The following is a 25,819-nucleotide window of genomic DNA, read 5'->3' on the forward strand; positions in this document are numbered from 1 at the left end:
ACGGGCGGCGCAGCGTGTGTGCGTGGCGGGTGCGACGGCCATCACCGAAGGCCCCCATTTGCGGGTGGGGGGTTAGAAGGGTGCCCCGGCCGGGCGCCTGTTGGGACCAGCGCTGCGGTGTTCCGGAGTCCCCTTAGTTGTGGCCGTACCCACCTGCGTCGGCTCCCGAGTCTCCCCGGCCGCCGGCCCGCTCCCGGAAGCCGCGGCAGCTGATAACAAAGAGCCTCCCCGGGCGCGGGACCGAGCAGTCGGCCGAACGGCTGGGGCTGAGCGCTGCCGGGCCATGAGTCCGGGCTCGCGGCGCTGAGGACGCGGCCCAGGCGCAGGGGTGGGCCGCCAGGCCGCCAGCTCTTTCCTTCCGGCGCGGCCACGCCGGGTGCAGAGGCTCCGCGACCTTCCCGGCGACGCGTCGGCCCCCGCCTCCCGGACCAGAGCCCCAGGCTGATCCGCGCCGCCAGGTGGACCCGGCCGGTCCCCCAGCTGCCCCGCAGCTTTGGGCGCAGAAGCTGGGCACCGCTGACGCCCCGACGCGACTGCTTTTTGTTCCATTAAAAACTTTTCCCAAGTCTTCGTCTTTGGCCATTTTTGCAGTGCTCCTGCCTCTAACTGCCCTTTCTGCCTCTGGAAACCCGTCGACTCATTAACTGCAAACATTTTTACCATCCACGGGGCATGAACGTTTTGTCCTCGAAAGTGTAGCTGTTGTAAAAACGCCTCAAGATGGACAAAAAGTCCTTTGAAACGGTGCTGGATGAAATAAGAAAGGTAAGCGCCCTTGATCCCTTGCATTACCTTCGAGAGTTAGCCATTGTACTTTTTTGTTCTCTTTGCGTTGCATAAAGTGAGCCCTAGAATTGGCAAGGTTTGGGGTTTAGACACGTTGCTGACGTTGCACTTCACGTTGCAAATAGCATGGTGAAATAACGCTTCCTACGTCTGGACAATACGTGCGGCATCGTGGGGATTCTGGTCAGAAACGAAGGCGGGGGTCGCTGTGAGCTGGAACCCGGAGTCAGACGCGGGTGGCTCTAAAGCCAGCTTTGCAAATAGTGCTGTCGTCGGTGAGTGAATGAATACCGTGGAATTTAGTTTCCGGGTCTTTTCATTCCTAGCCCAAGTGAGTGAACACTGGAGATCCGGATTTCTTTTAACGGTACCTGTGATTATGGCATAGGTATTGGAATCTGCGTGTTAATAACAAAATAGTATTGCTACCTTGGCTGGACCGGAATTAGTGCCCTCTAGAGAAGTGGAGTTTGGAGTGTCACAGGTTGGAGGAACCACTCAACTTCCATTCTCTTGCTAATTTTAAGATTTGGGGAGATGGGGATGACGACAAGGATTGTCTTCTTAGGTGTAAAAACTTCCATTTAAAGCTGAAAGGACTTAGAACTGTACCTTTGTTTTTTAAGGAAAGGTGCTTTAGTTAGGCCTCCCAGCCATTCTGTATTTACATATCTTTAAATCCTAGAGGTACGGGGAATAAATTACCATGCCTCTGCTACTTACTCTAGTCGATTTAAATTGTCTGAACTCATCGAGTTTCTTCACTGTTTATAAAGCTTTTCTTTCGTAATCAGATTTTCTTTTTTCATCCTTCATATCTAAAAATTAGCCCAAATTTGCCTGTTACATTAAGCTTGCAGTGCTGATGTATTGAACATTCTCTGTTGAGAATTTCTGCTTTTGCAAACCCACCGATTTGTTGAATTTAGATAGGCACTAAAAAGCCTGGTTTCTAGCTGTATATGTAAATTTGCCACACTGTTCAAAATTATTTTTTTAACACTGTTATGGCAAAATGTGTGGTCAGGTAGATTGGTAGATTTCTGCTTTTGGAAGGCAAGTCTGTTTACTTAATTTCTTCCTTGGAAGTATGGTGTCAGTGCCACCTTTATAAGTACCAATAAGGGGGATAAACTTCCCAGAAATCCAGTTGATCTTGACAAGAGATGGCAACTTCATTCCGTTCTGCAAAACGCTCCCTGTACTCTCTGCCAGATGATTAGATACATCAGCATTGCCCCTTTCTCCTAATAAAAGTGTAAGCGTGTGTAAATATTGCTAATGTTTGAAAGAAGTTCGCTTATATTTTGTAAGTTTTCACTTTAAGCCAGTTACTGTCTCTGCCCGAGCATCACCCAAGGTGGAGGGGTGATGCTGGGTTAGTCCTCAGCCTCACTGGCAGGTGGAAAACAAAGGCCAGTAAGAAGAGACTGGGAAACGAAAATGGGAAGTGGGAGAGGGGAGAGAAGTGAAAACCATGTTATATTTTTCTCTGCTAAAAGGAGGTATTAGGTCCTGATGGGTGTAGTGGGTTACGTGCTGGGCTGCTAACTTCAAGGGCCACTAGTACCGATTGAGCGCTTCACTACTTTCTCAGTCACCCTTTGATTTGATTCTCCAGATCCGTGAGGCAAGTATGACTGGCTTTATTTCACAGAGGCTAAGCCTGGCCCCTGCTGCATACATAGCCCCCCTACCCCCCAAGCAGTCTTGCCCCTAGCCTTGTTTGTACAGCATGTCCTCTCAGCGCCAGTGATGGGACATAGCGGAGGTCACCATGATCCGGGGCTTGGCCCAGAAATCAGCACTCAGCTGGGTGTCCAGTATGATCAAACTCCCCACAATCATTTGTTTTCCCTGTTCAACGACTGACTAAGCCTCCTAGGTGTTTCTCTCATAACTTCTAGCAAGACTACCTGGGTGGAAAGCACAAATAATGCTATAATGACTTCATAGTGAGCAAGAGGATTTGTGGCGGGGTGGGGGGGGGTGTATTGTTTTTTTTTAATTATTAGTAGTAGTTTGACAGGGTTAAAGGAGTCCAAATCGGCTCTGTGTTCGGGTTGCTCTTGGTGGTTCACCAGGTTTTGATGGTGCTGCTCTGCACAGCACACACCTTGCTTACCTGATCTCAGGCAGCTCGAGCAGGGCAGGGGGCTTTTGCTGTTAAGGCCATTTCCAGGTATTTACAGCATGGTTCCTGGGCCATACCAGTGGAACATTTAACTAACCCACCCCTAGTGGGATGGCTGGAACTGCCTCTCCTTGGTGAGCCAGGTGATTTTAACTGCTAGCAGCCCCGTTGGCATAGTAGTTACGAATTGGGCTGTTTAACCCCACCAGGTGAGCCGTTGAAAACCACCAGCCGCTCCACAGGAGAAAGATCAGGCTTTCTACTCCCATAAAGAGTCTTGGAAACAGGCAGTTCTGCCCCAGTCAGAACGGACTCCATGGCAGTGAGTCTGGTTGGATTTGATTCTGCCCTTGGGCCAGATGTTCACTACCGCTGCCCTACACAGTGCTGTGTCAGAGCTGCCAACTGCTCCCCCAGCTTCTGATTGGTTTCCTGTGAAGAGGAGGCAGCATCTACCGAACACCTATTACGTGTCGGTTCGGATGTTGAGTGTTTCCCAACTCAGCGGTAACTCTTGAGATGGGTGACGGATGAGAAAGTTTCCATGGTGTTTGAAAGGCCAAGCTGCCCAGCTAGGGACAGATACAAGGATTGAGTTCAGGGCCCAGGGGTTGTCTCATCTCTGGGATTTTTGAGAGCAGCCTCTAGAACCCAATGCCATCGAGTCAATTCCTACTTGCAGAAAATCAAGCTATGGGTCTGAATTGGTAGGGGAGGGGGCTGTATCTTTATGGAAATAGATGGCCACATCTACATTTTAAGCAGCCCAGCGCTTGGCTACTACCCTTAGCACGTAATAAGTGCTCAAGAAGTAATTGTCTGATGAATGAGCATTGTCTGTTAACATTAAAAGTCACAAATTAGTTGGGCTTGTGATGTTCTGAAATCCTTTCATCACATTTATAGAATTGTGATATTTAACAGAACCTTACCTTTAGCATTATTCTCATTGCAGGTTTGTTCCTTTGTAAGGAGTGAGTAGGGAAGCCCTGGGGCTTGGGGGCGGGTAGGGGGCACAGTCATTTTTCCTGTTGTGATTCAGCAGTGTAGGTATCTGTATTACTGTGCTGCTTTCATGTATTAATACCGTTTTCTATGATTTCTAGGCTGTTCTGACAGAGTACAAACTAAAGGCAATCGAATACGTGCACGGATACTTCTCTAGTGAACAGGTAGGTATCCCTCTATTTGTTTACACACAAACCTTCTCACGCCAATGTCCTGCTTCGTGTCTGTTTGCCTGCTGGTGAGACTTCTCATTGTGTTGGCATGTTAATCAGGAACTGTAAAAGCTTTCCTTTTTAGCAGAAAACTTGACAGTTCCGATTCAACCCGCTTTGACCACACTGACATTCTCACATGGTTTTTAGATTGAGTTTTTCTTAAGAAAGGAGGTCACGGTATCTCATTGTAGGTAAACTTACCCCCGAGTCAGCAATAACAGGATTTACTACTTAATATGAAAGTAGCCTTGCAGCAGATGGACATTGGACCTCCACTCAAGTACTTATTCAATGCAAGAACTCTTTGTTGTATCAAATTGGCATTCCATGATGCACATTTTCCAACATGATTGCTGAAGACAAATGTGTGCATAAGCAAACGTGAAGAAAGCTGATGGTGCCTGGCTCTCAAAAGATCCAGGGTCTTAAAGGCTTGAAGATAAACAAGCGGCCATCTAGCTCAGAAGCAGCAAAACCCACATAGAAGAAGCACACCAGCCTGTGTGACCACAAGTTGTCGAAGGGGGATCAGATATCAGGCATCAAAGAACAAAAAATCATATCATTGTAAATGAGGATAAGTGCAGAGTGGAGACCCAAAGCCCTCTGTAGGCAATTGGACCCTTACAGAAGGGTCATGGAGAGGAGACGAGCCAGTCAGGGTGCAGGGTAACAGCGATGAAACATAAAACTTTCCTCTAGTTCTTAAATGCTTCCTCCCCCCATTATCATGATCCCAATTCTACCTTACAAATCTGGCCAGACCAGAGGATGCATATTGGTACAGAGAGGAACTGGAAACGCAGGGAATCCAGGTCAGATGATCCCTTCAGGACCAGTAGTGAGAGTGGCAATACCGGGAGGGTGGAGGGAACGTGGGGTAGAAAGGGGGAACCAATTACAAGGATCTACATATAACTTCCTCCCTGGGGGGTGGGCAACAGAAAAGTGGGTGAAGGGGGACATTGGACAGTGTTAAGATATGACAAAATAATAATAATTTGTAAATTATCAAGGATCCATGAGGGGGGAGGGAGGGGGAAATGAGCTGATATCAAGGGCTCAAGTAGAAAGCAAATGTTTTGAGAATGATGATGGCAACAGATCTACAAATGTGCTTGACACAATAGATGGGTGGATGGATTGTGATAAGATTTATATGAGCCCCCAATAAAATGATTTAAAAAAAAAGAAGTAGCCTTGAATAAATGGTTTCATATGAAGCCACTAAATAAAGCTTTCATCAGCCAGGAAAAAAAAGACAATGTCTGGTAAATCGTTTCTCTAACCGCCAGAAGTCTAGTGGTTTCAGCCTGGTAGTTAAACCTTGAAGTGTTTGCTAATCGAAAAGCCTTGTTGGCATAGTGGTTGTGATTTCACACTGGCCTGCAAACCACAGGGTCCACAATTGGAAACCACCAGCCACTCTGTGGGAGAAAGAAGGTTTTCTACACTTATCAAGAGTTACAGTCTTAGAATCCCTTGGGGAGACAGTTCCACGCTGTCCTAAAGGGTCGCCGAGTTGCAGTTGGCTGGATGGCAGGGAGGTTGGTGGTGTGTTGGAGATGAGCAGTGTGAATGCACCCTCCCCTCTGAGGGAGAAAGTAGTCTGGTCCATGAAGAGTGTAGCCTCAGAAATGCTAGAGGGAGGGGATGCTACTCTGCCCTGTCGTTTCACTGTGTGTGAACTTCATGAGAGTAAGTTTGCTACTAAAACAAAATACAACCTGTGTGTGCACATGCAGGCTTGAAAGGGGAGGAGAGGGGTTTCAGAGTGTCAGTGGAAAATCAATCAGGGAGCAGTGTGAATCTGGAGAGAAGTTTTGGGGAAAGGTAGGCAGTAAATCTGTAGATTTAGTTACTAAATGCACCGAGTTCTCCGTTTCTCAAGAGCTTGAGTGAAGGCTCGAATAACTTTAAGCCTTTGTAGTTGGAGATGTGCAATTCTTAGAAGTTGATTTATTATCTAACTTGTTGCTTCCTACTTAGTGTTTTTTAACTGTTCCATTGCTTTTCAAAATCATCTCATGCTGTTTTTAAGATTTAAATGTTTATCTAATTTGTTAAAAACTGTCCTCAGTGGTTACTCTACTTTGCTAAAGTCTTTCAAAACTGTATTAAGCCACTTTCTTAGTGTGACATTCTAAGCCCCTTGCTGTTCTGAAGACTCCCTTCCTGTGCAGGACAGCATAGTTGGTCAAGTTTTACAGTTGGCAGCATTCATCAGATGGCAAAACCCTCCTTCCCATAAAGGGCATACATATACATGGGGACTTCAGATAGTTCGTGGAAAATTTAGTTTGTTCCTGAGCTGACTTCTTATCTCTATACCCTACTTTTCTAACTTTTTTTCTTATGAGAATATACTGTATATACTTGTGTATAAGTCGAGTTTTTGGCATATTTCTAATGCCGTTTTTGTGGTAAAATTAGGTGCCTCAGCTGATATTTGGGCTGGCTTATACTCGAGTATATACGGCACTTTATTTTTCCTCTATCGTATGCTTGTGTTTCTTTCCAAACCAGTGCTGGCTGACCTACTGAACTTCCTGCAGTGATGGGCATGTTCTCTCTGCCCCTTCATGCAGTTGAGCGCTTGAACTGAACTTCTCTTCTGTGGTTGTGGTTGATGTAAAGTTAAATAGCCACACCTTGCTCCTCTGTTGGTGCTGTAGTGTGGGCTATCTGATGCCCACTGCCCCTCAACCTGGGCCCCATTGCACACGCCTAAGAGTCATTCCAAGTCCTGGAAGAAGGCCTTGGTTATGTTTGCCAAACTGCTGTCAGTGGAGCTAAATGAGTTCTGTGCTTTCAGGTGGTTGATTTGCTGAGATACTTTTCCTGGGCGGAGCCTCAATTAAAGGCAATGAAAGCATTACAGCATGTAAGTAGTTTCTTTTTCTTCAGAATGTAGAATTTAAGTGTTTTGAATTCTCCCAGCTTCCCATAACGCACTTGTATTAGAAAAGTTGACCCGAAATGTTATTGTTGCTGATTATTCAAAATATGTGGTCGCTAGATGCCATTGAGTTGGCTTCAGCTCTCAGGGACCTTGGATGCAGTGGACCAGCCACTGCTGAGCGGTTCCTGCCCCTCCTCACAGGCACTGCGCTATTTGAGCCCATGGATTCAGCCAAGGGCAGTTCAGCTCCCTGCGGGTCTTCCCTTTTCTCCACTGCCCTTCCTGTTGACCAAGGATGCCGCCCTTCCCAGGGCTGGACTCTGCTGACAGCCTGTGCAGTGTACGAGCTGCAGTCTGTCATACTCACTTCCAAGAACATTCCAGTTGAACTTCATCCAAGACAAATTTGTTTGTTCTTCTGCCAGCCAGTGGTGCTTCCAGTTGGCTCGCCAGGATCCTAATTCAGATGCATCCGTTCTCTGGTCTTCCCTATTTATCGTCTGGCTTTCCCATGTAGATGTAGTGACTGACGAGTCCTCAAAGTTGCCTCTTTGTTCTTTAACACTTCAAAGAGGTCTTGTGCAGCAGCATTGCCCGATTATTTCCTGACCTCAGCTTCTAGAAACATTAATTGAAAGTTTAAGTAAATTGAAGTCCTTGACAACCTAACATTTTTAAACCTAAACATTTTTAAATTTTAAGAGTTCTTAGGTACTTCCTTCTGTTTTTGAATACTTTTTTAGAAATGTGAGATGGATTCATACATAAATTCCCTAGATATGCACTCCTCAGATGGACTTTTTAAATGATGGGAATGTATTATTTCTGAATGTCCAGTATGGTAGCTAGTCGCAACATTTGTGGCTCACTGGGTTGCTAGCCAAAGCGATGTCAGTTCAGACCCACCAGCTCCTCCATGGACGACCGCTGAGGCTGCCTGCTGCAGTGAAGACCTCAGCAACCGCAGGAAGCTCCGTAAAGGCTCCGTGAATGGAGCTGACTCGTGGCAGTGGCCAGCTCACTATGCAGATGGAGGAACGCATATACCAACACTCAGCGACTGCCTCGTGGGCTAGAACTTTTCATTTACAACAGTAGTAAAGGTCCAGTGTCCCAAGTATTTTACTTGCACATTAGCAGCATACATCTGGCAGTGACTGAAGTCGAGAGTGAGGTCGAGAGGAATGGCGGCTGTGTGGTTGGAGTTATGTCTCAGCTGGACAGGGCCTTGGTTTTCCCTGGCTTGGCAGCTGTGTGCCGATGGCATTCTCCAGTGTGGTCTGTGGAGATCATCTATGTTCACATCACCTCCTGGTCTTTGGAAGCTACCACATGGTGGGTGGGGCGAGTGTGGAGTGGGCCTACTAAGAAATGGATCTTTTGAGAACATCTTAATATCTATAAAATGTTTAGATGCAAAGTTGAACATTTTTTATCAGTGCTTTTGTTTGTACCAGAATAAAGTATTGGGGGGAAACACTGCTTGAGGTTTTAGGAATGTTGAGGTATTGATACTGATCCATCTGGCTTGTAGTTACTTTGCATTGGAGTTGTCTTTACTGTTAACGTAAATCTATAAGTTGGCCAGATTCTCAAGGTGTTTTTCAAAATAAAATGCCTTCAAATCTGGCATTCCACAGTCTCGAGTCGCAGTGCACATTAACATACAACTCAAAGAAAGTTTTGTGCCTCGGGAACCGTTCAGCCCAGCCCAGCCCTCCCCTGACTCCCGTGACTGTTCCTTTGTGTGTGTGTAATGCTATGTGGGTCCCACTTTGGGAGATGCTGGTCTCTATTGTGTGCTGAGTCTCCGGATAGAGGAGTGTTCGTTTTCCCCCAACTCCTTGAGTAGGATAGTCCTCCAAGTGCGCAAACATCACCTTTTGACTTAGCCTCGTCCAAGGGTTTCTTGGTTGCTCTGTACGTGAACACATTGAAAACTGGGTAAAAAGAGAGTTCGTAGAATTAAGATCTTACACGTACATTGACAGTGCTTGAGCCCAAAACATGCACTTTTAGCACTTGCTTTTGACTAAGTCGTTTTCACCTAAAATGTGAGTGTTAACCTTAACTGTACTTTCCCTAAATTAGGTCTTTGACATGAACTGTCTCATGCTCCAAGTCATTTTATTGTTTTTAGAAAATGGTGGCTGTTCATCCAGCAGAAGTGGTCAATATACTCAACTGCTTCACCTTCAGTAAAGACAAACTCGTTGCTCTGGAACTGTTGGCTTCGTAAGTATTTCGTTGCCTTTGGTCTCCATTGGAGAAAAGATTTGAAGACGTGAACTGTCTGTTAACTCATCGGTGCGTGTTCACCGGTTAGACTTCAGCAGTGAACGGTCGTCTGCTTTATGAAAGCAGGTGAATTAAGAGAGGACTTCTGAGACACGGTTATAATTTAGAAAATAGGGTGCTTTTCACAATCAGGAGTTTGCGTGCATTTCAGTAACTTGCTGCTCTGTCTATTCTGAGTCACAGGAAAGCCGCTCTGTCAAAGACGTGGGACTTAGAGACAAAATTTTTGTGGCAAGACACGTACTCTATGGGTCTTATGTTCCTCACATGCAGAAGTTAGACTCTCACCTACTTGGTCTGATGTGTGTGAATTTTAAATCCTGTGAGGTGTGTGAAACTAGCTAGCAAGCGTCTGATCAAAGATCAATGAATATAAATGCAAAGAAAAGAAAAAGGCACATTTTCAAATCCCTCAAGTACAGATAGATGTCCACAAAGGGGCAACAGTAAACTAAAGAATAAGATGGAACTTCAATTTTATATCAACCATGACTGTTAGGTTTTTGATACAGGGTTTCATTCTACCTCCTCCTTTCTCTCAGCACTCCTGTGGAGAGGTAGGGTATCTATTCAAGTAGTGGTTTTTATTTATACTATATAGCTTGAGTTACATATTTTTTATAGCTGTTGATAAAGAGGACATTTATGTTTCCTGTGATAGGGGGAAAATAAATATTAACTATTTCTTCCAGTGTAATAGAGAAGCACTCGTTCAGATACCTTTGTGTGTAAACAAAAGTTGCTCTCCTGCATATTATCCAGATTTTTAAATGCTAATTTAATTTGTGTTTCCTTGGTAGAAACATTGTGGATGCACAGAATTCTCGGCCCATTGAAGATTTATTCCGGATAAGTATGTCAGAGAAGAAACGCTGTAAGAGAGTTCTTGAACAGGTAAATTTTAGACGTTGAAATTTTGCTCTGCCATGTACTTGTGTTGATGAAATTCACAGGAGAGGGGTGTCATTGTACATAAACTTTTAGCTAGCTACACAGGCAGGCATCACCTGGCTATGAACAAGAACTGTTCGGATATTTAAGAATTTTTCAGTCAGAACAAATAGGTAAGGTTCTTTTTCAGCTGTAGTTTAGCTAACAGTGTAGTGTGCTACTACGCATGGGGCTGCTAACAAGTCCTCCTTTACCCTATCATTAATATGACTCTGTAGCAAACTATATAAAAATTAGCATAACTGTATATACTGTAATTTTCCTGTATGGATTCAGAATACATGCTCTATAATAGAGTGTGTTTGGATCAGTTAATTAATATTGAGCATGACTGGAGATGTGTCCACGTGTCTTGGAAGTCGAGATGTTACAACTTAAGCAGGATAGACTAAACCCCTTCCCTTGGTGCACCTTGTTACGTATATTACATTGTGTGTAGCACTATGTTCTGCAAATAGCTCTTGCTTTTTCAGTAGCACGCCTGTGGACACTTGATCATCCACTTTGCTTTGTATTTTCTCCACTGAGCTGTGAGCTCTTCAGGTCAGGGAGGCGACCTGTTTCTTCTAATCGGCCCTCTCTGCTTGTCTGCAGCATGGGCGTGGTGTGGGTAGAAGTGAGCAGTGTTACTTTTAGGAAGTGGAAAGGATGCATGGACTTCGCTGCACACAATCTACAAAGTCCATTGTGAAGATAATCTTGTGTAGGAGTCAGTTCTGGCAACATTAACAGTATTATGTGTGGCCGGTTTAATAATGCCTTTGAAGTAAAATGATTTGCCTTAATGATTTTGGTCATGTTCACCTATGAACAGAGTGAATGTGATACTGTTTGTCCACACATGTTTCTTAGCTAGCCTTCTCAATACCCACAATGCTTGATTCTGAGTTTGGTGGGGGTGGGAGACTTGGATTTTTACCACCCTCCTGTTTGTCATGTTACAGGCTTTCAAGGGAGGTTGCAAGGCTCCTCATGCTATGATATCTTCTTGTGGAACAATTCCAGGAAATCCATATCCCAAAGGAAAGCCGAGCCGCATAAATGGAATTTTTCCTGTAAGCATATTTTATGACTTAGGAAATTTCTCATGGCAAAGATTTCACCATGGAAAGGATTTTTCTCACATCAGTAACTCAATTCATAGGTCGACCACTAATGGAAAGGCCAAGTTTAAGCTGCATTAAAGGGTTTGTGTGAAATCTGAAAAGAAGCCACACAGAAGAGAGGATGCTTTCTGTTTTATTTTGTTTTATCTTGCATTCATTTTAGAAGCACTGATTGACATTTAGTAAAGCAGCATTCCTCAAATGTTTTGCGTTCTGTAGCTGGTTTCACTGCTAAGTGTGTTTGGGAAACTGCGTGTAACAATCCAGTCTTGGAGAATCACGTTGCCTATATTAATAGAGACTCTGGAAAGGTGCATGCTCCAAAGAGACATTTTGATGTTACCCATTTGTGTCATCTGTTAAGCCATGTGCGAGCTTGTGGTCTGCATACTTGTGGCTCTGAAGTCAAATTGAAAGTGTTAAGGGGTATTATTCAGATAATGGTGATTTCACTTGTTTGTAAAAATGTATTTATGGCTCTCGAGTAACTGTTCAAGTTGTGAGGGAAAGGATTGGCTCCTGCAACCCCTGCCTAGTGTTCCTCGAACCCCTTTGTAAAGCTCCTCTTACAAAGTTGGTTTATTTCCATTGTCACAAATAACCCCCGGATTTAGTAGATAGAAATTCCCATTTACTAGCTTTTACAGTTGGTGTGGGCCAGAAACCTGGGGCTGACTCCCCCCCATGGTTCTGGCTTAGGCTCTCCTGCGACTCCAGTCGCCTGAGGGCTGGATCGGAGTTCAGGGCGATGCTTCCCGGGCGCTCACTTTGCTCGAGGGCCCGCCTCCTGCACAGACAAGTGATCCAAGAGAGGGCACATGGCAGCTGCACTGCCACTATGCTGCACTCTCACATGTCCACCATCCTCGTTTCCTCACTCGCCTGTGTGTTACACAGGCCAGCCCTGGGCACTGTGGGACGGGACTGCCCTAGGGACACAGGAAGCAAGGAACATTGGTACCATCTTGGAAGGTGGCTTCCTTACAAATGTGTGCCATTTTAAGTACACATGGCAGTAAACTTATGTCTTTACTGTTCACTGCAGCCATCTTGGCATGAGTTCGTGCTCTTGTCTGATATAAGCAGTCACACTTCATGGTTAAGGAGAGCCCTCATATTTCAGCTGATTATTTAGGCATGTGCGGTGCCAACAAAAGTCTTATTTGTGGCTGCTACTTTTAGCAGACCCCTCCTCACCGTCCCCCAAGGGAGAGCCTACTGTATGCCCCCCTTACCTCTCCCCTTTGTGGATTGCTGGTGTACTTCTGACTAACTCTTATTAGGAATGTTCTGTAGGGTATAAAGGTGGTGAAGGCCCGGTTAGCCCTGCTATTAGCCTGGGTAGAATCGTGTCTAGAACGCAAAACCCTACGCTTCTGCCAAGTTTTCGTTTATTTCAGTGCATTATGGGTGTGTTGGTGGTGGTGATTGGTCTGGGTTTCGTTTTGGGCTGAATTACCTTCTCTTTTTGTGCGTCTTTTAAAAACACACACACTAGGGAACCCCTTTGAAAAAGGATGGAGATGAGTGTACCAACGAAGGCAAAGGAATAGCCGCCCGGATCCTGGGACCATCCAAACCGGTATGTTTAGAAAATAAATGCTTCGGCAAGTCTTGACTCCTGCTTAGGTTTTTCTAACTACACAAAGCAAAACATGTATCGTTTTTGTGTTGTGAAATTCCAAACCTGCAAAAACTCTAGAGGAGTCAGCATGACAGAGAGGTGTCGGTACAGTGCTTGGTCAGCAGTGTTAAGGACCCCTTCGGGGTTAAATATTTGACTTTCGCGTGAGAGCGATATGAAGTCCTGTCCTGCCACATTTAAATATGAGGCACGAGGAAGTGTCTTTGTAGATGGATCCTGCCGCTCACTGCCGCCGAGTTGATCCGCTCATGACAGCCTTGTTGGACAGCACAGAGCTGATCCTGAGGTTATTTAGTATTCCGATCTTGATGAGAGCCGACATTGTTCTCCCACGTGGGTGTAAGCTACCACCCCTGCAGTTTGCAGCCTAACCCTAAGCTCACTGCATCAGGAGGGTTCCTTAACTAAGATGCTCATCTGCCCAGTTTTAATACTAGTAACAGATAATGGGAGATTGCCGGGGGCTTTCTGATCGTCTTCCTGTTCGTGGAGGCAGTGGTTGAGTATCGTTTCACAGGCATGACCATAATGCCTGGCTGGAATGGCAACTGGATAGAAATGGACAACCATCTGGATTGAGGGGTGTGGGCATACCAGAGGCCAACACAGCCACCTCAAAGTCAGTCCTTAGCTATCCGCATGACAGACTCCGTATTCCTGGCACAAGGATAGTGCCCCAGACAGGGCTGGCGTGTGAGAGGTGCAGAAATCTGAGTTCTGAGTCCCTGCATAGGGCTCTGCCTCTCAGTAGTTAGAATGGGCAGCATTCAGCTTAGGTTCGAGACCAGACTCTAAACACCGTTTCTGTGAGGACTTTCAGTTTGTGTATGTTCCCTTCACTACTCAACATTTGGGGGTTGTGGCTATTTCAAATAATAATTGAGCTCCTTATTCTAGTCGGGGTGCTGGCAGTCCGTTAGTGGAATTCCCATCTTCCACATGTGAGACCATGGTTGGATTCCTGGTTAGTGCACCCCTGGGGCCCAGCCATCTGTCAGTGGAGCTTGCATGTCACCAGAGTGCTGAACAGGCTGTCTGTAGAGCTTCCGGACTCAGACAGACTAGGAAATCCACCAGAAAAACCCTGTATATTGTGCATCCTGGGAGTCTGGATGACAACTAAAAGCAGTGCTGTTCCAATCTGTAGTCTGGGAGAGTTGCCGAATGCCAAATGCTTGAGCTAGCACCGCCCTTTCTTGCCGTAAGGTGGAGAGAGGAAGTGATAAAGGGATGAGTAATGAGTCGCAGAGGGTGTTGCCAGGGAGGTTGGTGGGAGCAGCCAAGATACCGAAACCGCGCTGGGTCTGAGGGGACGTCATCACTGCGGGGCTGAGGACTGACCCTTCACCAGGGATGCCACCTCCGCAGGTGTTTAAAATCAGCCATGGGAGCTTGCTCGGGGTCACGGGAGCTACAGCAAAGACCATCCTCTTATCTGTGTCCTGTGTCCATCCAGTGGGATCTGACGTGCTGGGCCCGTTTTGACAAATTCTGCCGTCCATATTAATGGACAATAATCCAGACAAGATATTTAGAAAGGCACATTTTGTCAGGAGACAACTTGATTGATTTTTTAACGAAAATACTTTCCTCTCCATCTAGCCACCTTCAACATATAATCCACACAAACCCGTTCCTTATCCAATACCTCCATGCCGGCCACATGCAACCATTGCACCAAGTAAGGAGAGTGTGTGTGTGTCTGTCTGTCTGTCTCTCTCTCCTTCTTCTCTCATTAAACTGGAAGTCCGTGTTGGGGCGCCATTGGAGCCCTCGGGAAGGACTGGGGTCAGTTTCCTTTCTTCCTTCCCCTGCCCCTCTTCCCTCCTTATTAAACTGGAAGTCCGTGTTGGGGCGCCGTGGGAGCCCTCGGGAAGGGGGAGGTGGGTTCCTTTGGGCCCAGAGTCGCTGTTACTTGTCCGGCTCACAGCCATGCAGCAGACCTTTCATCCAGGAATTTTCTCATAGACTGAAGCGGTAAATATGTAACAGCATTTGCCAACAGGAATTTATTTAATAATTACTGCCAGTTTTCACTGGTGAATTGATAGAAATCCTCTTGAATTGCTATTTTGCATGGTTGGTATTCAATAAGAGGCATCATTAATCCCTTTAACTTAGAAAAGCCAGGTGAACGTGCTTGGCAGCAAAGTAAGGTGGGGCCACCCACTGTGCATTTTATTTAGCGAGCTTAGACCTGCAGTGAGTGGAATCCAGACTGAATCCAGTTCTCCCATTTGGCCTCAGTTTCACAGGATTTTCCAGAAGGAGACTCTGAAGGGTCGTTTTTATATATGACTGATCTGCCCTTAAGGCCAAACCTCCAAGTGAAATCACCAGTCATGAAACAATCTGCAAAGTATATGTAGCTACAAGACTGCCTGCCCTTTGAACGCCTGGCTGCGGAAAACTATGAAACTAACTCTATGTCTGTTTTTACTTTAGGTGCTTTTAACAATGCAGGCCTGGTACCGTTAGCCAATGTCATAGCTCCGGGTGTCCCTCCTCCACCACCGTACACTCCGAATCCAGTGGGAACAGGTAAAGGGCGGCAGGTACTGAGGGTCGTTAGCTCACTTGTGCAGACGTGTGCTTGGGGAGAAGACTGGTCTGCAGTGCTTGGGGCGCTGCGTGGGAGTCCTCAGTGTGTGGATCTCGTTGGACTTACGTTTGCCTGTCACATGGGAAGACATTCACTAGTAGTAGTGTTCAGTAACGGTTTCATTGAACTCTGTTTGCTTTCCATGTCCCGTCCTCTGGATGTGGCGGTGAACAAAGTCTACCTACAGTCTAGCAAGAGGTAGACGTGAAAGGGGGAGAAAATGGAGCCCTCTGTCATGGAGCAAATTCCCATTCGGTGACGCCGGGGTTTTGGAAGCTGTCCATCTTTACAGGAGCACAGGGCCTCGTATTTGTTCAGTGGAGCGGCTGGCAAGTTTAAACCATCCACCTTGAGGTTAATGCCAACACTTCACCTGCACTGCCAGGTTAGGTCTTCTGTACATGAGAAAAGGCAGTTTCAGTATATGCTGCTTCAGCGATTCTTAAGTTGCCCAATTTCTGGTTGGGATGGTAAGTGCTGTGACATTGTTCCAGTGCTGTAGGCCATGCAGGCAAGCTGTATATGTAATCTCTTAACGTGTATCAATTCAGTAACACAGCTGCTGTCTAACTGAGCAGTTGGGGGGTGGAGGACAGATATGGTGGACTAGTAGTACGGATCCCAGAGGAGGGGCTCCCCAGATACACTACAGATAGAATCCTTCTCCAGTAAAGACTCGGAGGGCACAGTGGAGTGTGGAAGTGCAACCCGGATCTTCAAAAGAAAGGATAAGAAGTAGATCAAATGCAGATGGGAGGAGCCGGGTGGAAGGGTAAAGATAAGGTACTCCCACGCCCATAAAGCTTGCTCCCGGAAACCCACAGGAGCAGCTGCGCCCAGTCCCATCGATGGGTGCCAGTGAGCTGACACGGTACTTCATAAGCAAAGTCCTCCCCCGCTTTCCCTCCCTGGTTTTTCTAACTTTTCGAAATGGTTTCTTTCACCTGGCCTTTAATACCCTTTTCTGTAATTAAACGGTGACTGTGCAGCTCGTTAGGTCATTGTCCCAGAGAACCGGCCTTTGTGTGCACGGAGTCTTGGCCTGCATGACAGGTGCTGGTGTCCAGTCTCCTCGCTTCTCCCTCAAGGTGCTGCCTTGAGGAGATCGTGGCTTGTTCTTCACAAGATGCTGTGCTTGCTGTGAAGCGTTTCAGAAGGCCCTCTGTGTAATTGTAATACTGTCTTTGTAGGTGTTTCTTACTCAAGTAGGGGAAAGTGGGGTTTGGGTGGGTTTTTTTAACTATTGACAAAATTCCTATTCTAGTGTGTGCTGCTGATTTTCCTTGAAAGTTGAGGTAATCAAATACCATTCTCTGACTTAGCTCTTACTAGACAAACCCACCCTCACTGCCATCGGGGTAGTGTCGACTCACAGGTATGCCATAGGGCAGGTGCAACTGTGCCTATCAGCTTCCAAGACGGTAGCGCTCTCTCCCGAGGAGCAGTGTGGTTTCAGACTGCTGACCTGGTCGTCAACAGCCCAGCTCACAACCCTACCCGCTAGGACTCCTGGACTCTGACTGTACAACTGCCTTTTTCTTAGGCCCTCTGATGCACCTGATCCCTAACTCCTTTTGGTTTTCATCCCACAGAAAGTATTTGGCCAGTATTTTTATTTTCAGTTTTTATTTGTAAATTGTTTTTTAAGTGTTGTTTCCTTAGTTCGTTGGTTGGCTTCTAAATTCCACGCCGTTTCCCTTTATTAGAAACGTGGTATCTTTCTGGATGCTTACCAAGAAGATTCATGGTTGTCGTATTTCAAAACTGCCCTGACATCTAATCACCTTCTCGACTGATTGTGTGTGTGTGTGTGTGTGTGTGTGTGTGTGTGTACACAACAAAATTTCTTTATCCATTCTTATAGTGGGCATCTGGGCTGTTTCCAGCTTCTTGCTATTATTGTGAGCAGTGCTGCAATGAATGAAGATGTGTATGTGTCTGTTCGTGTTATGACTCTAATTCTTTAGGATGTATGTCCAGCAGAAGTATTGCTGAATCATATGGAATTTCCTCTCCCAGTTATGTGAGGTAGCACCGTAGCTTGTACATCATTATAGGTTTAAGTTGTTTTTTCTTGCATTGACTCCCCATTGGCAGACCCCATCTGTTCGAGTTTTGTGCTTGTTGGTCCTTGGCCAAGCCAGGCCAGGTCGGCCCTGCAATGACTCCTTTATCTTTGCCCTGAGGTCTGTCTGTCACATGTTAGCTTTATAGGCAGTCATTAGTTGCTGACTGGTTAGACAGGTCCCTTCTCCCCCGACTGTGTCAGGAGGGGGCGGGGCCAGGGAGGGTCTCAAACAGGGTTGCTTTTCTTGTCAGCTCTAACGCTGGACCCTTTTCACAGCTGCGGACCACGGGGCAAGTGCAGGTTTCTCCCATTTGCCGTGGTCACTGCATTGGACACCCTCGGGCAGTAGTGGGTTTGTCAGTAGGCAGCAGCCCCATGTAGCTCCCCCAAAGGCTAGCCTTGGGGCTGAGACCATCATCTGTCCAGAAAGTATTCTTAAAGGTCTCTGCACGTAAGATAACAGTGCTTATTTCAAACCTCACTGGTTTGAGGTGTTTTTAAGATTTTCAAGCAGTGTCCCGTCCATATGTATATCTTGGATTTTCCATTTTGTCTCATCTCTGATTAATATGGTAGTTAATGATTTGACTAAAACTGAAATCAACCTTTATTTCTTTTTATATAGAAAATGAAGACCTTTCCAGTCAGTCAAAAGCTGCCCAGCATCAAGGTAAGCACTAAGTGTGGCCTAGAGACCTTGTCTGTTACGGTTTCCTCACTTGGAGCTGAGTGTATTTGAATTCTTGTGTTTTAAGAAAAATTCCTGGTAGGAAAGTCTACCTCTAGTCAATTAATACCTGCTAAAAGTAGTTAGAGAGTGATGCATTTTATTAGCATGGCATGAAGTGCACGTTAGCTGTATTTAATTGAGCGTACAACTTTATGCCCTCTTTTATGTTGCTTGCAGCTTATTCTGAGGAGCCCTAGTGGGCTACGCACGCATTGAGCCACTTATTGCAGGGTCAGCAGCTCAAAGCCACCAGCCACTCCTCAGAGAACGATGAGGCTTTCTACGGGTGTAAAGAGTACAGTGTTGTAAATAAAGACACATGAGCAGTTCTACCCTGACCTATAGGTCGCTGTAATTAGCATCAGGTCAGTGGCCATGAGCTTAGTTTGAGTTTTGGTTAAGCCGAAAATGGAATTGACTCTTGGGGTGGTGTGTGGTCCGCACGACGCCTCCAGGTGGCAGCAGTACTCTACCATTGTTTCTTTCCTTAGCGTGCTCTGCAGCAGGTAAGTTGTAGCCTTGGGCGGGTAGTGCAACGCTTCAAAAAGAGATTAAAAGTACTGTGTGATCTGGAAACCCCTGCCGTTTTGTCCAGCAGCATGAATACATCAGTTCTTGAAGGCAGTGGTCAGGGTAGGTGTCTTTAAGTGCCCATGGCACTGCCAGGGCTAGTAGCTGCTGGGGTTTCCTAGTGGTTGCAGCAGTGTCTGAGGGCCACATCCTGACTCTGCCGCTGATGTTTGTTTAAACCGCAGGGGTCCTCAAACTGCGGCCCGCTGAGGACATTTATCCGGCCCGCTGGTGTTTTTGCCTCATTTTGGTTTTTACTTCAAAATAAGATATGTGCAGTGTGCATAGGGTTTTGTTCATAGTTTTTTGTAAACTATAGTCCAGCCCTCCAACAGTCTGAGGGACAGTGAACTCACCCCCTGTTGTAAAAGTTTGAGGACCCCTGGTTTAAAGGCTGCACTGTCTATAGCAGGTTTCTCTACCACTCCACACTGCAGATTGAACAACCAAACCAAACTCATTGCCAGGGAGTTGATTCCAACTCACAGTGACCTAATGGGGTTCTGAGACTAAGTCTTTATGAGAGTAGAAAGCCTTGTCTTTCACCTGCACGAAGCAGTGAGTGGTCTCAAACTACTGACCTTGAGGTTAGCAGCCCAGTATGAAACCAGTATGTCCCCAGGGATCCTATACCCTCAGATTGCCCATCTCTAAAATGGGAGGTAACTATCTCAAAGTGTCATTGTGAGAAAAATGAAAGGCTACATGTAAAACATTTAGCGCAGGGTCTGACAGATAAAATGTTTGTGTGTGAGAAGAGGATTTGGTAAACCTTTACAGAGCAAATTAGATTTCCATTCAGTGATTCCTACACACTTTGCTTTCTGTCATTGGCTGCAGACTGCACAGTGTGGGGCATTTCTCTGCCCCTTTCCGTGTTCTCCATCCCCACTCCTGCTCGCCCTTCCCTTTCCGTGTTCTCCATCCCCACTCCTGCCCGCCCTTCCCTTTCCGTGTTCTCCATCCCCACTCCTGCCCACCCTTCTGAACTTGGTCGTTGGGACGATGCTTTCTCTCATTTCAAATGGGCGGTTCTTCCGCGCCGGCCTGCATGTGTGGTTTGTTAGGTGCCATCGAGGCGGCTCCAACCCACAGTGACCCGATGCACAACTGAATGAAACGCCGCACTGCCCCGCGCCATCCTCAGTCATCTCTGTGCCTGAGCCCATGGACACTGGACAGCCACTGTCAGGCCACCTTATTGGGGCCTTTCCTCTTTTACCAGACATGATGTCCTTCTCCAGGACTGGTCTCTCAAGATGACGATATGCCCAAAGGATGTAAGACAAAGTCTTGCCATCCTTGCTTCTACGGAGCGTGCTGGCCTCCTTCCAGTACAGATGGATTTGTCCTTTTCACAGTCCATGGTACTTTTAATATTCTTCTCCAGCACCATGATCCAAATGCATCTATTCCGTGTTCTTATTCTATGACCAGTTTTCACATGCATATGAGTTATACTCATTAGCAAATGCTTCAATTCCTCCTCACTTTCAGCAAGCAAGGTTGTGTCGTCTGCACATCGCAGGTTGTTAATAAGCCTTCCTCCAATCCTGATGCCGCACTCTTCTTCACATAATCCAGCTTCTCTGGTGATTTGCTTCACATAAAGATTGAATAAGTATAGTCAGGATACAGCCTTGACATACACCTTTTTTTAAATTTTAAACCATGTCTTATTCCCTTGTTCTGTTTGTACATCTGCCTCTAGATGCACATACACGTTCTTCATGAGCACAAAGAAGTGTTCTGGAACTCCTATGTTTCTCAAGGTGATCCAGTTTATTGTGGTCCACAGTCAATGAAACACACGTAAATGTCTTTCTGGGTATTCTCTGCTTGGAGCCACAATCCCTCTAACATCAGCAATGATCTCCTTGTCAGTGTACGGCTGCAATTCTTGTTGAATGGTCTTGAGCACAGTTTTACTTGTGTGGGATATCAGTGATACCGTTCTATAGTCTGAGCATCCTGCTGGGTCACCTTCCTTTGGAGCGGGCACAAATACGGATCTGTTCTGCCTTCCAGATTTCCTGGCATAGACGAGTGAGTACTTCCAGTGCTTCCTTGGCTTTCTGAAACATTTCAGTGGGAATTCTGTCAATTTCTGGAGCTTTGTTTTGGGCGTAATGCATTGAATGCAGATTGAACTTCTTCCCTCGGCACCATTGGTTCTCGCTCAGATGCTACCTGCCTCCTGAAATGGTGGACTGTCGACTAGAGCAGTGACTGTTCTTTCCATCTCTTGGTGCTTCCTGCATCGTTCAACTGTTCAACTGTTCCATACCTCAAGGAGGACTAAGAACTATCCCTAGTCAGGTGTTCCACCTGGTCTCTTTGAGAACCTTGAGTTTCTTCCCCTCTGTCCAGAGCCTTCTAATGCCATCTCTTTCAGAGCAGTTGGTATGATACGTAGGTACCCTGGACTTCTGTTCTCTGGGACGCAAGACTGACTGACACTCGTGTGGTCAATTGTCTGATTTTTTTTTTCACCCTTTGCTCTTGAGGAAAGACCAATCATTGCACCTTAGACAGCCAGTCACAAGCTTTTAAACCCCCAATTGCTAACTCATCACAATAGAATATAAAGCACTGTCTTTGTGGACTGCTCAGGCCCTCCAGGTGACTCAGTCCTTCGAGGTGTTTGGCTATGGCGAAGAAGTTTTTATAACTTTGCAGTCCACGTGCTTCCGTGAAAGTATCGGCAGCACAGGGAACTTCCCGTGTGGGGACTCGGCGGGCTGGGGTGCTGTGTTGAAGATTCTAGGAGTGGCGTGCAGTGATGCACTTACTGCAGTACCTTGTGAGAGCTGTGATTTCCTTCTGCTGTTTGTTAACCATGACGAATGTGTGTGTGTTTCTGGGTAAAACTTGGACGTTCCAGCATGGCATTCATTTCATGTCTCTTTTCTCACAGCGTTTTCTACGCCAGCCAGTCAGCTCTTTTCTCCTCATGGGTCTAACCCTTCCACACCTGCTGCAACTCCAGCGCCGACTGCCTCCCCTGTCAAGGCTGCCAGCCATCTTTCCGCATCAGCCACCGCCACCACTCCTGGGACGAGCCTGCCCAACACTGGCCACACTGTCCTCCCCGTGTTCCCAGGGCAGGTCTCCTCAGCTGTTCATACTTCTCAGCCATCGGCGCCCAATCCAAGTGTCATCCGAACCCCATCCTTGCCCGCCATGCCTGCCACCTCCATCCACAGCACAGCATCTACCCCTGCCCCGTCGGCTTTTCCTGGCCTGGTCCCACCGCCAGGCCCTTCAGCCACCCCCACCCCAGCCGCTCCGACAGCATCTGCCCCTCGGGCCACTCCAGCCACCAGTGAGACGTTTGCTTCTACGTCGGGGCCTTTCTCCAGCCACCCCTTTGCTGCCACCTCCTCTGCTGCTGCCCTGTCCTCCGGCTTTGCAGGGCTGCCCTTGGCACCAGCGTCCCAAGGGGTGGCCAACCCCACCCCTTCTGTCATCGCGGGCAGGTCCGCAGCCAGCCCCCTGGCTGTCAACAGCCCTCTCCTGTCCGCTCTGAAAGGCTTCTTGACCTCCACTGACACCAGTCTCAGCTCCCCTGCTGCCACCAGCGGGCTGGCCGCCTTACCATCTCTTAGCAACCGGACCCCAGACGCACCCCCCGCGGCTCCGGGCAAGTGCTACCCCGCAGCCTCGACACAGAGGTCCACCACACCTGGCCTGGCTCTCTTCCCAGGCCTACCCTCACCGGCCGCCAACTCCACGGCCACCCCCTGCCCGCTGCCCTCCCCATCCTCCTTGGCGACTGCCACCGCCGCCTCCACGCCCGTGCCCGCCAGCTGTGGTTCCTCCACGCCCCTTCTGCACGGCCCCCACCCCGGCCCCACGGACCTGCACGTCTCATCCTCTGCTGCTGCCAGCACGCATTCCGTCCTGATCAAAACAGAGCCCACCAGCCCCACCCCCTCCGCCTTCAAGGGCCCGCCCCACTCCCTTAACCCGTCGCATGGCGCGCTGGGCCTGCCCGGCTCCCTGGGCCGGACGTACGCGTCCACGTCGGCGCCCATCAGCCTGCCCACTTGCCTTAACCCCGCCCTGTCTGGGCTGTCGAGTCTGAGCACGCCCTTGAACGGGGCCAACCCGCTCTCCGCCATCGCCCTGCCGCCCCACGGCTCCTCGGCCGCCATCGCGCCCGTGTTCACCGCCCTGCCTCCCTTTACTTCGCTCGCCAGCAGCTTCCCGCTGGCAGTGACCTCCACGGCGCCGTCCCGCCCCCACCCCAGCTGCACGGCTGCGGGGCTCTCGGCCTCGGCACCCACCTCGGCCGCCTCCTTCCCCCTCAACCTGTCCACCGCCGTCCCCTCCCTCTTCTCTGTCGCCCAGGGGCCGCTGCCCTCCTCGAATCCTTCCTACCCCGGCTTTTCTGCCGCCAGTGCCCCCAGCGCCGCCCCCGCTCTCCCGTCCTTCCCGGGGCTGCAGGCGCCCTCCACGGTGGCGGCGGTCACCCCGCTGCCCGTCGCCGCCACCGCCCCGTCGCCTGCCCCCGTCCTCCCCGGGTTCGCGTCGGCCTTCAGTTCCAACTTCAACTCCGCCCTGGTGGCGCAGGCCGGGTAGGTGGCTGCTTTGGAAGGGCTTTTTTTTTTCTTGGAAGTTCAAGGTCTTTTTTAATTACTCAAATTAAAAGCTAGTTATAATTTACTGAATTACATATTTTCCTTGTCTGAAGCATCATTACTCAACATGTTTTATGGTCTAACTTACGTGACCGTAAATACGTAAAAGTAAGTGCATGTTCTCTTAATTTCCAAAGTTTCAACAACTTACCTTAAAACTAGACTAGCTGGAAAAAAGAAGAAAAAAAAGACTAGACTAGCTGGCTTCGGAAAGGGCTGTTTTCCGCGTGGAAAGTAAGTTGTACATGGATGAGTAGTTGGCATAGATCACTTTTGTGTTTCCTGCCGACCGAATTCCAGGTTTGTCTTTTTAACCCCCTCACGATGGTATCTGGCTACTCAGAGCAATGTATCTCTTAAAGACGTCTTTCCTGCCGTCTCACCTGCTTTTCTGTCTGCTGTTACAGACTCTCATCCGGAATCCAAGCTGCGGGCAGCTCTGTTTTTCCAGGCCTTCTGTCGCTCCCGGGTATCCCAGGGTTTTCCCAGAATCCTTCACAGCCCTCTTTGCAAGAACTGCAGCATAACGCAGCCGCCCAGTCGGCCTTGTTGCAGCAGGTAAGCGGGAGTCCAGTGGTGGGTGGGCTGGGTGGTGAGCTGCCCTGCCGACGGCCTGCAGCCGCAGGGCTCGTTCCACTGCGGACTCACCCGCTAGCGGACCTGGGCTGGCTTTGCTGCCCAGCCAGTATACCCAAGTCCTGCCCTCACCCAGCTTGTGCACGCTGCCGTGGTGTTAAGACAGGTTTCGGAAGAATGGCTTGGCAAACTAGGAAAACAGCCGGTAAAAACCCAGTGGTCCAATCTTGTGTGTGGCATGGTCACGAGCTGGGGGCAACTCCATGGCTGCCAGCCCCAGCGGAGCGGTGACAATCATTGTGATAGACCAACACTGGGAAAGTGGCTCTCACCGGAATGGCTGAAGGGTGACCCTTAGCCCTCCCAGATTTGCAAATGATATTGGTCTCAGAAGGCTGTTGTGGAAGCAAGTGCACATCATAGCAAGGAACCTCGGTGGCATTGGTCAGCAGTTCAACGCCCACCAGATGCTTCCTCAGAGAAAGATGAAATTGCCTATGGTGGTCAAGATTCACAGTTCCCGAAGCCCAAAATGCAGTTCTGTCCCGGCCTAGCGGAATGCGGGGTGGGGGTGTCACTGTCAAAATCGACCATGTGCCAGTAGGGTCAGATCAGGCCTGCACAGTGCTAGTTTCTGCTTATGTAGAGTTTGAAGCTCATTTTAAAGAATTACTAAAATGATAACGTTATCCAAGTGCCTTAAATTTTGATTTCTCTTCGGCAATGTATGCTACAATAACAGACCCCTGGGGCACATTTGCTGTCAGGGTTCCCGCTCCCTGGCAGACTGTTAGATACTTGAGTGGTGTGTCCATAGGCCACCTTGAAGACATTCAAGCACTTGTTGAAAATTTCAAGAAGCCGAGCAGGCCTTCTCCTGCCCCAGAGTGGTGTTGCTTTGCTCTCTTGTGCCATGCGGGGAGGACATGCCCAGAGTGGCCTGCTGCCGCCAGCGCCTGCTAACCTGCTGCCCTTCTTGCTCTTGTCCGGGTCAGGTCCACTCCGCCTCGGCCCTGGACAGCTACCCTGCTGCGCCCGACGGGTTTCCCAGCTACCCTTCAGCTCCAGGAACGCCGTTTTCTCTGCAGCCAAGCCTCTCCCAAAGTGGGTGGCAGTGAATGCGTTTTCCTTTTGAGTCTCCTGTGGAGCGGCATCGGAATTCCCCGAGGAATACCATGAACAGCCCAACAAGTGCGGAGTTGGAGAGAGAGTGAGGAAGGATCATTGTGATGAGAGGTTGAGAATCACGGTTAGCAATTTTCAGTACAGACACCCCTGTGTATATACACTGACAGTAAGCTATATGAAGAATAGTATTAAGAAAGCACTTTGGAGACCTTTCCTCTCCCGTGCAATGAGATTTTTGCCTCGTGTTACATAAGCTATGTAGAAAATATTAAAGAAGAGAATGAACTCTTTCTAGCCGAATACAGCCTTAAATCTGCTTGCGTAGCCTCCACTGACCGAAGGAATAGTTGTGCCTCCGACTCGTGGGTCGCATGTGGCACTGGGGTGTTGCTCCCCTTGGCATGCCGAGCAGTTCCTATTAGCGTCCGCTGGGAATAAGTCCTCGGCCGGGTCCGAG

General features: G+C 48.0%; 1 protein-coding gene across 1 annotated transcript; it reads left to right on the forward strand.

The window, feature by feature from the left end:
• Positions 1-357: 357 nt before the first annotated feature.
• Positions 358-25,813, forward strand: PROSER1 (proline and serine rich 1). Its single transcript, XM_004711231.2, has 13 exons — positions 358-765; positions 4,027-4,092; positions 6,959-7,027; positions 9,186-9,280; positions 10,144-10,237; positions 11,239-11,349; positions 12,899-12,982; positions 14,648-14,726; positions 15,491-15,586; positions 18,341-18,385; positions 21,933-23,595; positions 24,066-24,216; positions 25,230-25,813. The coding sequence occupies exons 1-13, from the start codon at positions 721-723 to the stop codon at positions 25,350-25,352; spliced, it is 2,721 nt and encodes a 906-aa protein (XP_004711288.1). The 5' UTR covers positions 358-720; the 3' UTR covers positions 25,353-25,813.
• Positions 25,814-25,819: the final 6 nt, after the last annotated feature.

Source organism: Echinops telfairi, unplaced genomic scaffold, assembly GCF_000313985.2.
Source record: "Echinops telfairi isolate 266 unplaced genomic scaffold, ASM31398v2 ScPeMD7_11;HRSCAF=52, whole genome shotgun sequence".
NCBI classification, from domain to species: domain Eukaryota; kingdom Metazoa; phylum Chordata; class Mammalia; order Afrosoricida; family Tenrecidae; genus Echinops; species Echinops telfairi.

Coding starts and splice junctions, on each gene's coding strand:
- PROSER1 (XM_004711231.2), top strand. CDS start 721: ATGGACAAAAAGTCCTTTGAAACGGTGCTGGATGAAATAAGAAAG. Junction 4,093..6,958: donor GATACTTCTCTAGTGAACAG/GTAGGTATCCCT, acceptor CTGTGCTTTCAG/GTGGTTGATTTGCTGAGATA. Junction 24,217..25,229: donor AGTCGGCCTTGTTGCAGCAG/GTAAGCGGGAGT, acceptor TGTCCGGGTCAG/GTCCACTCCGCCTCGGCCCT.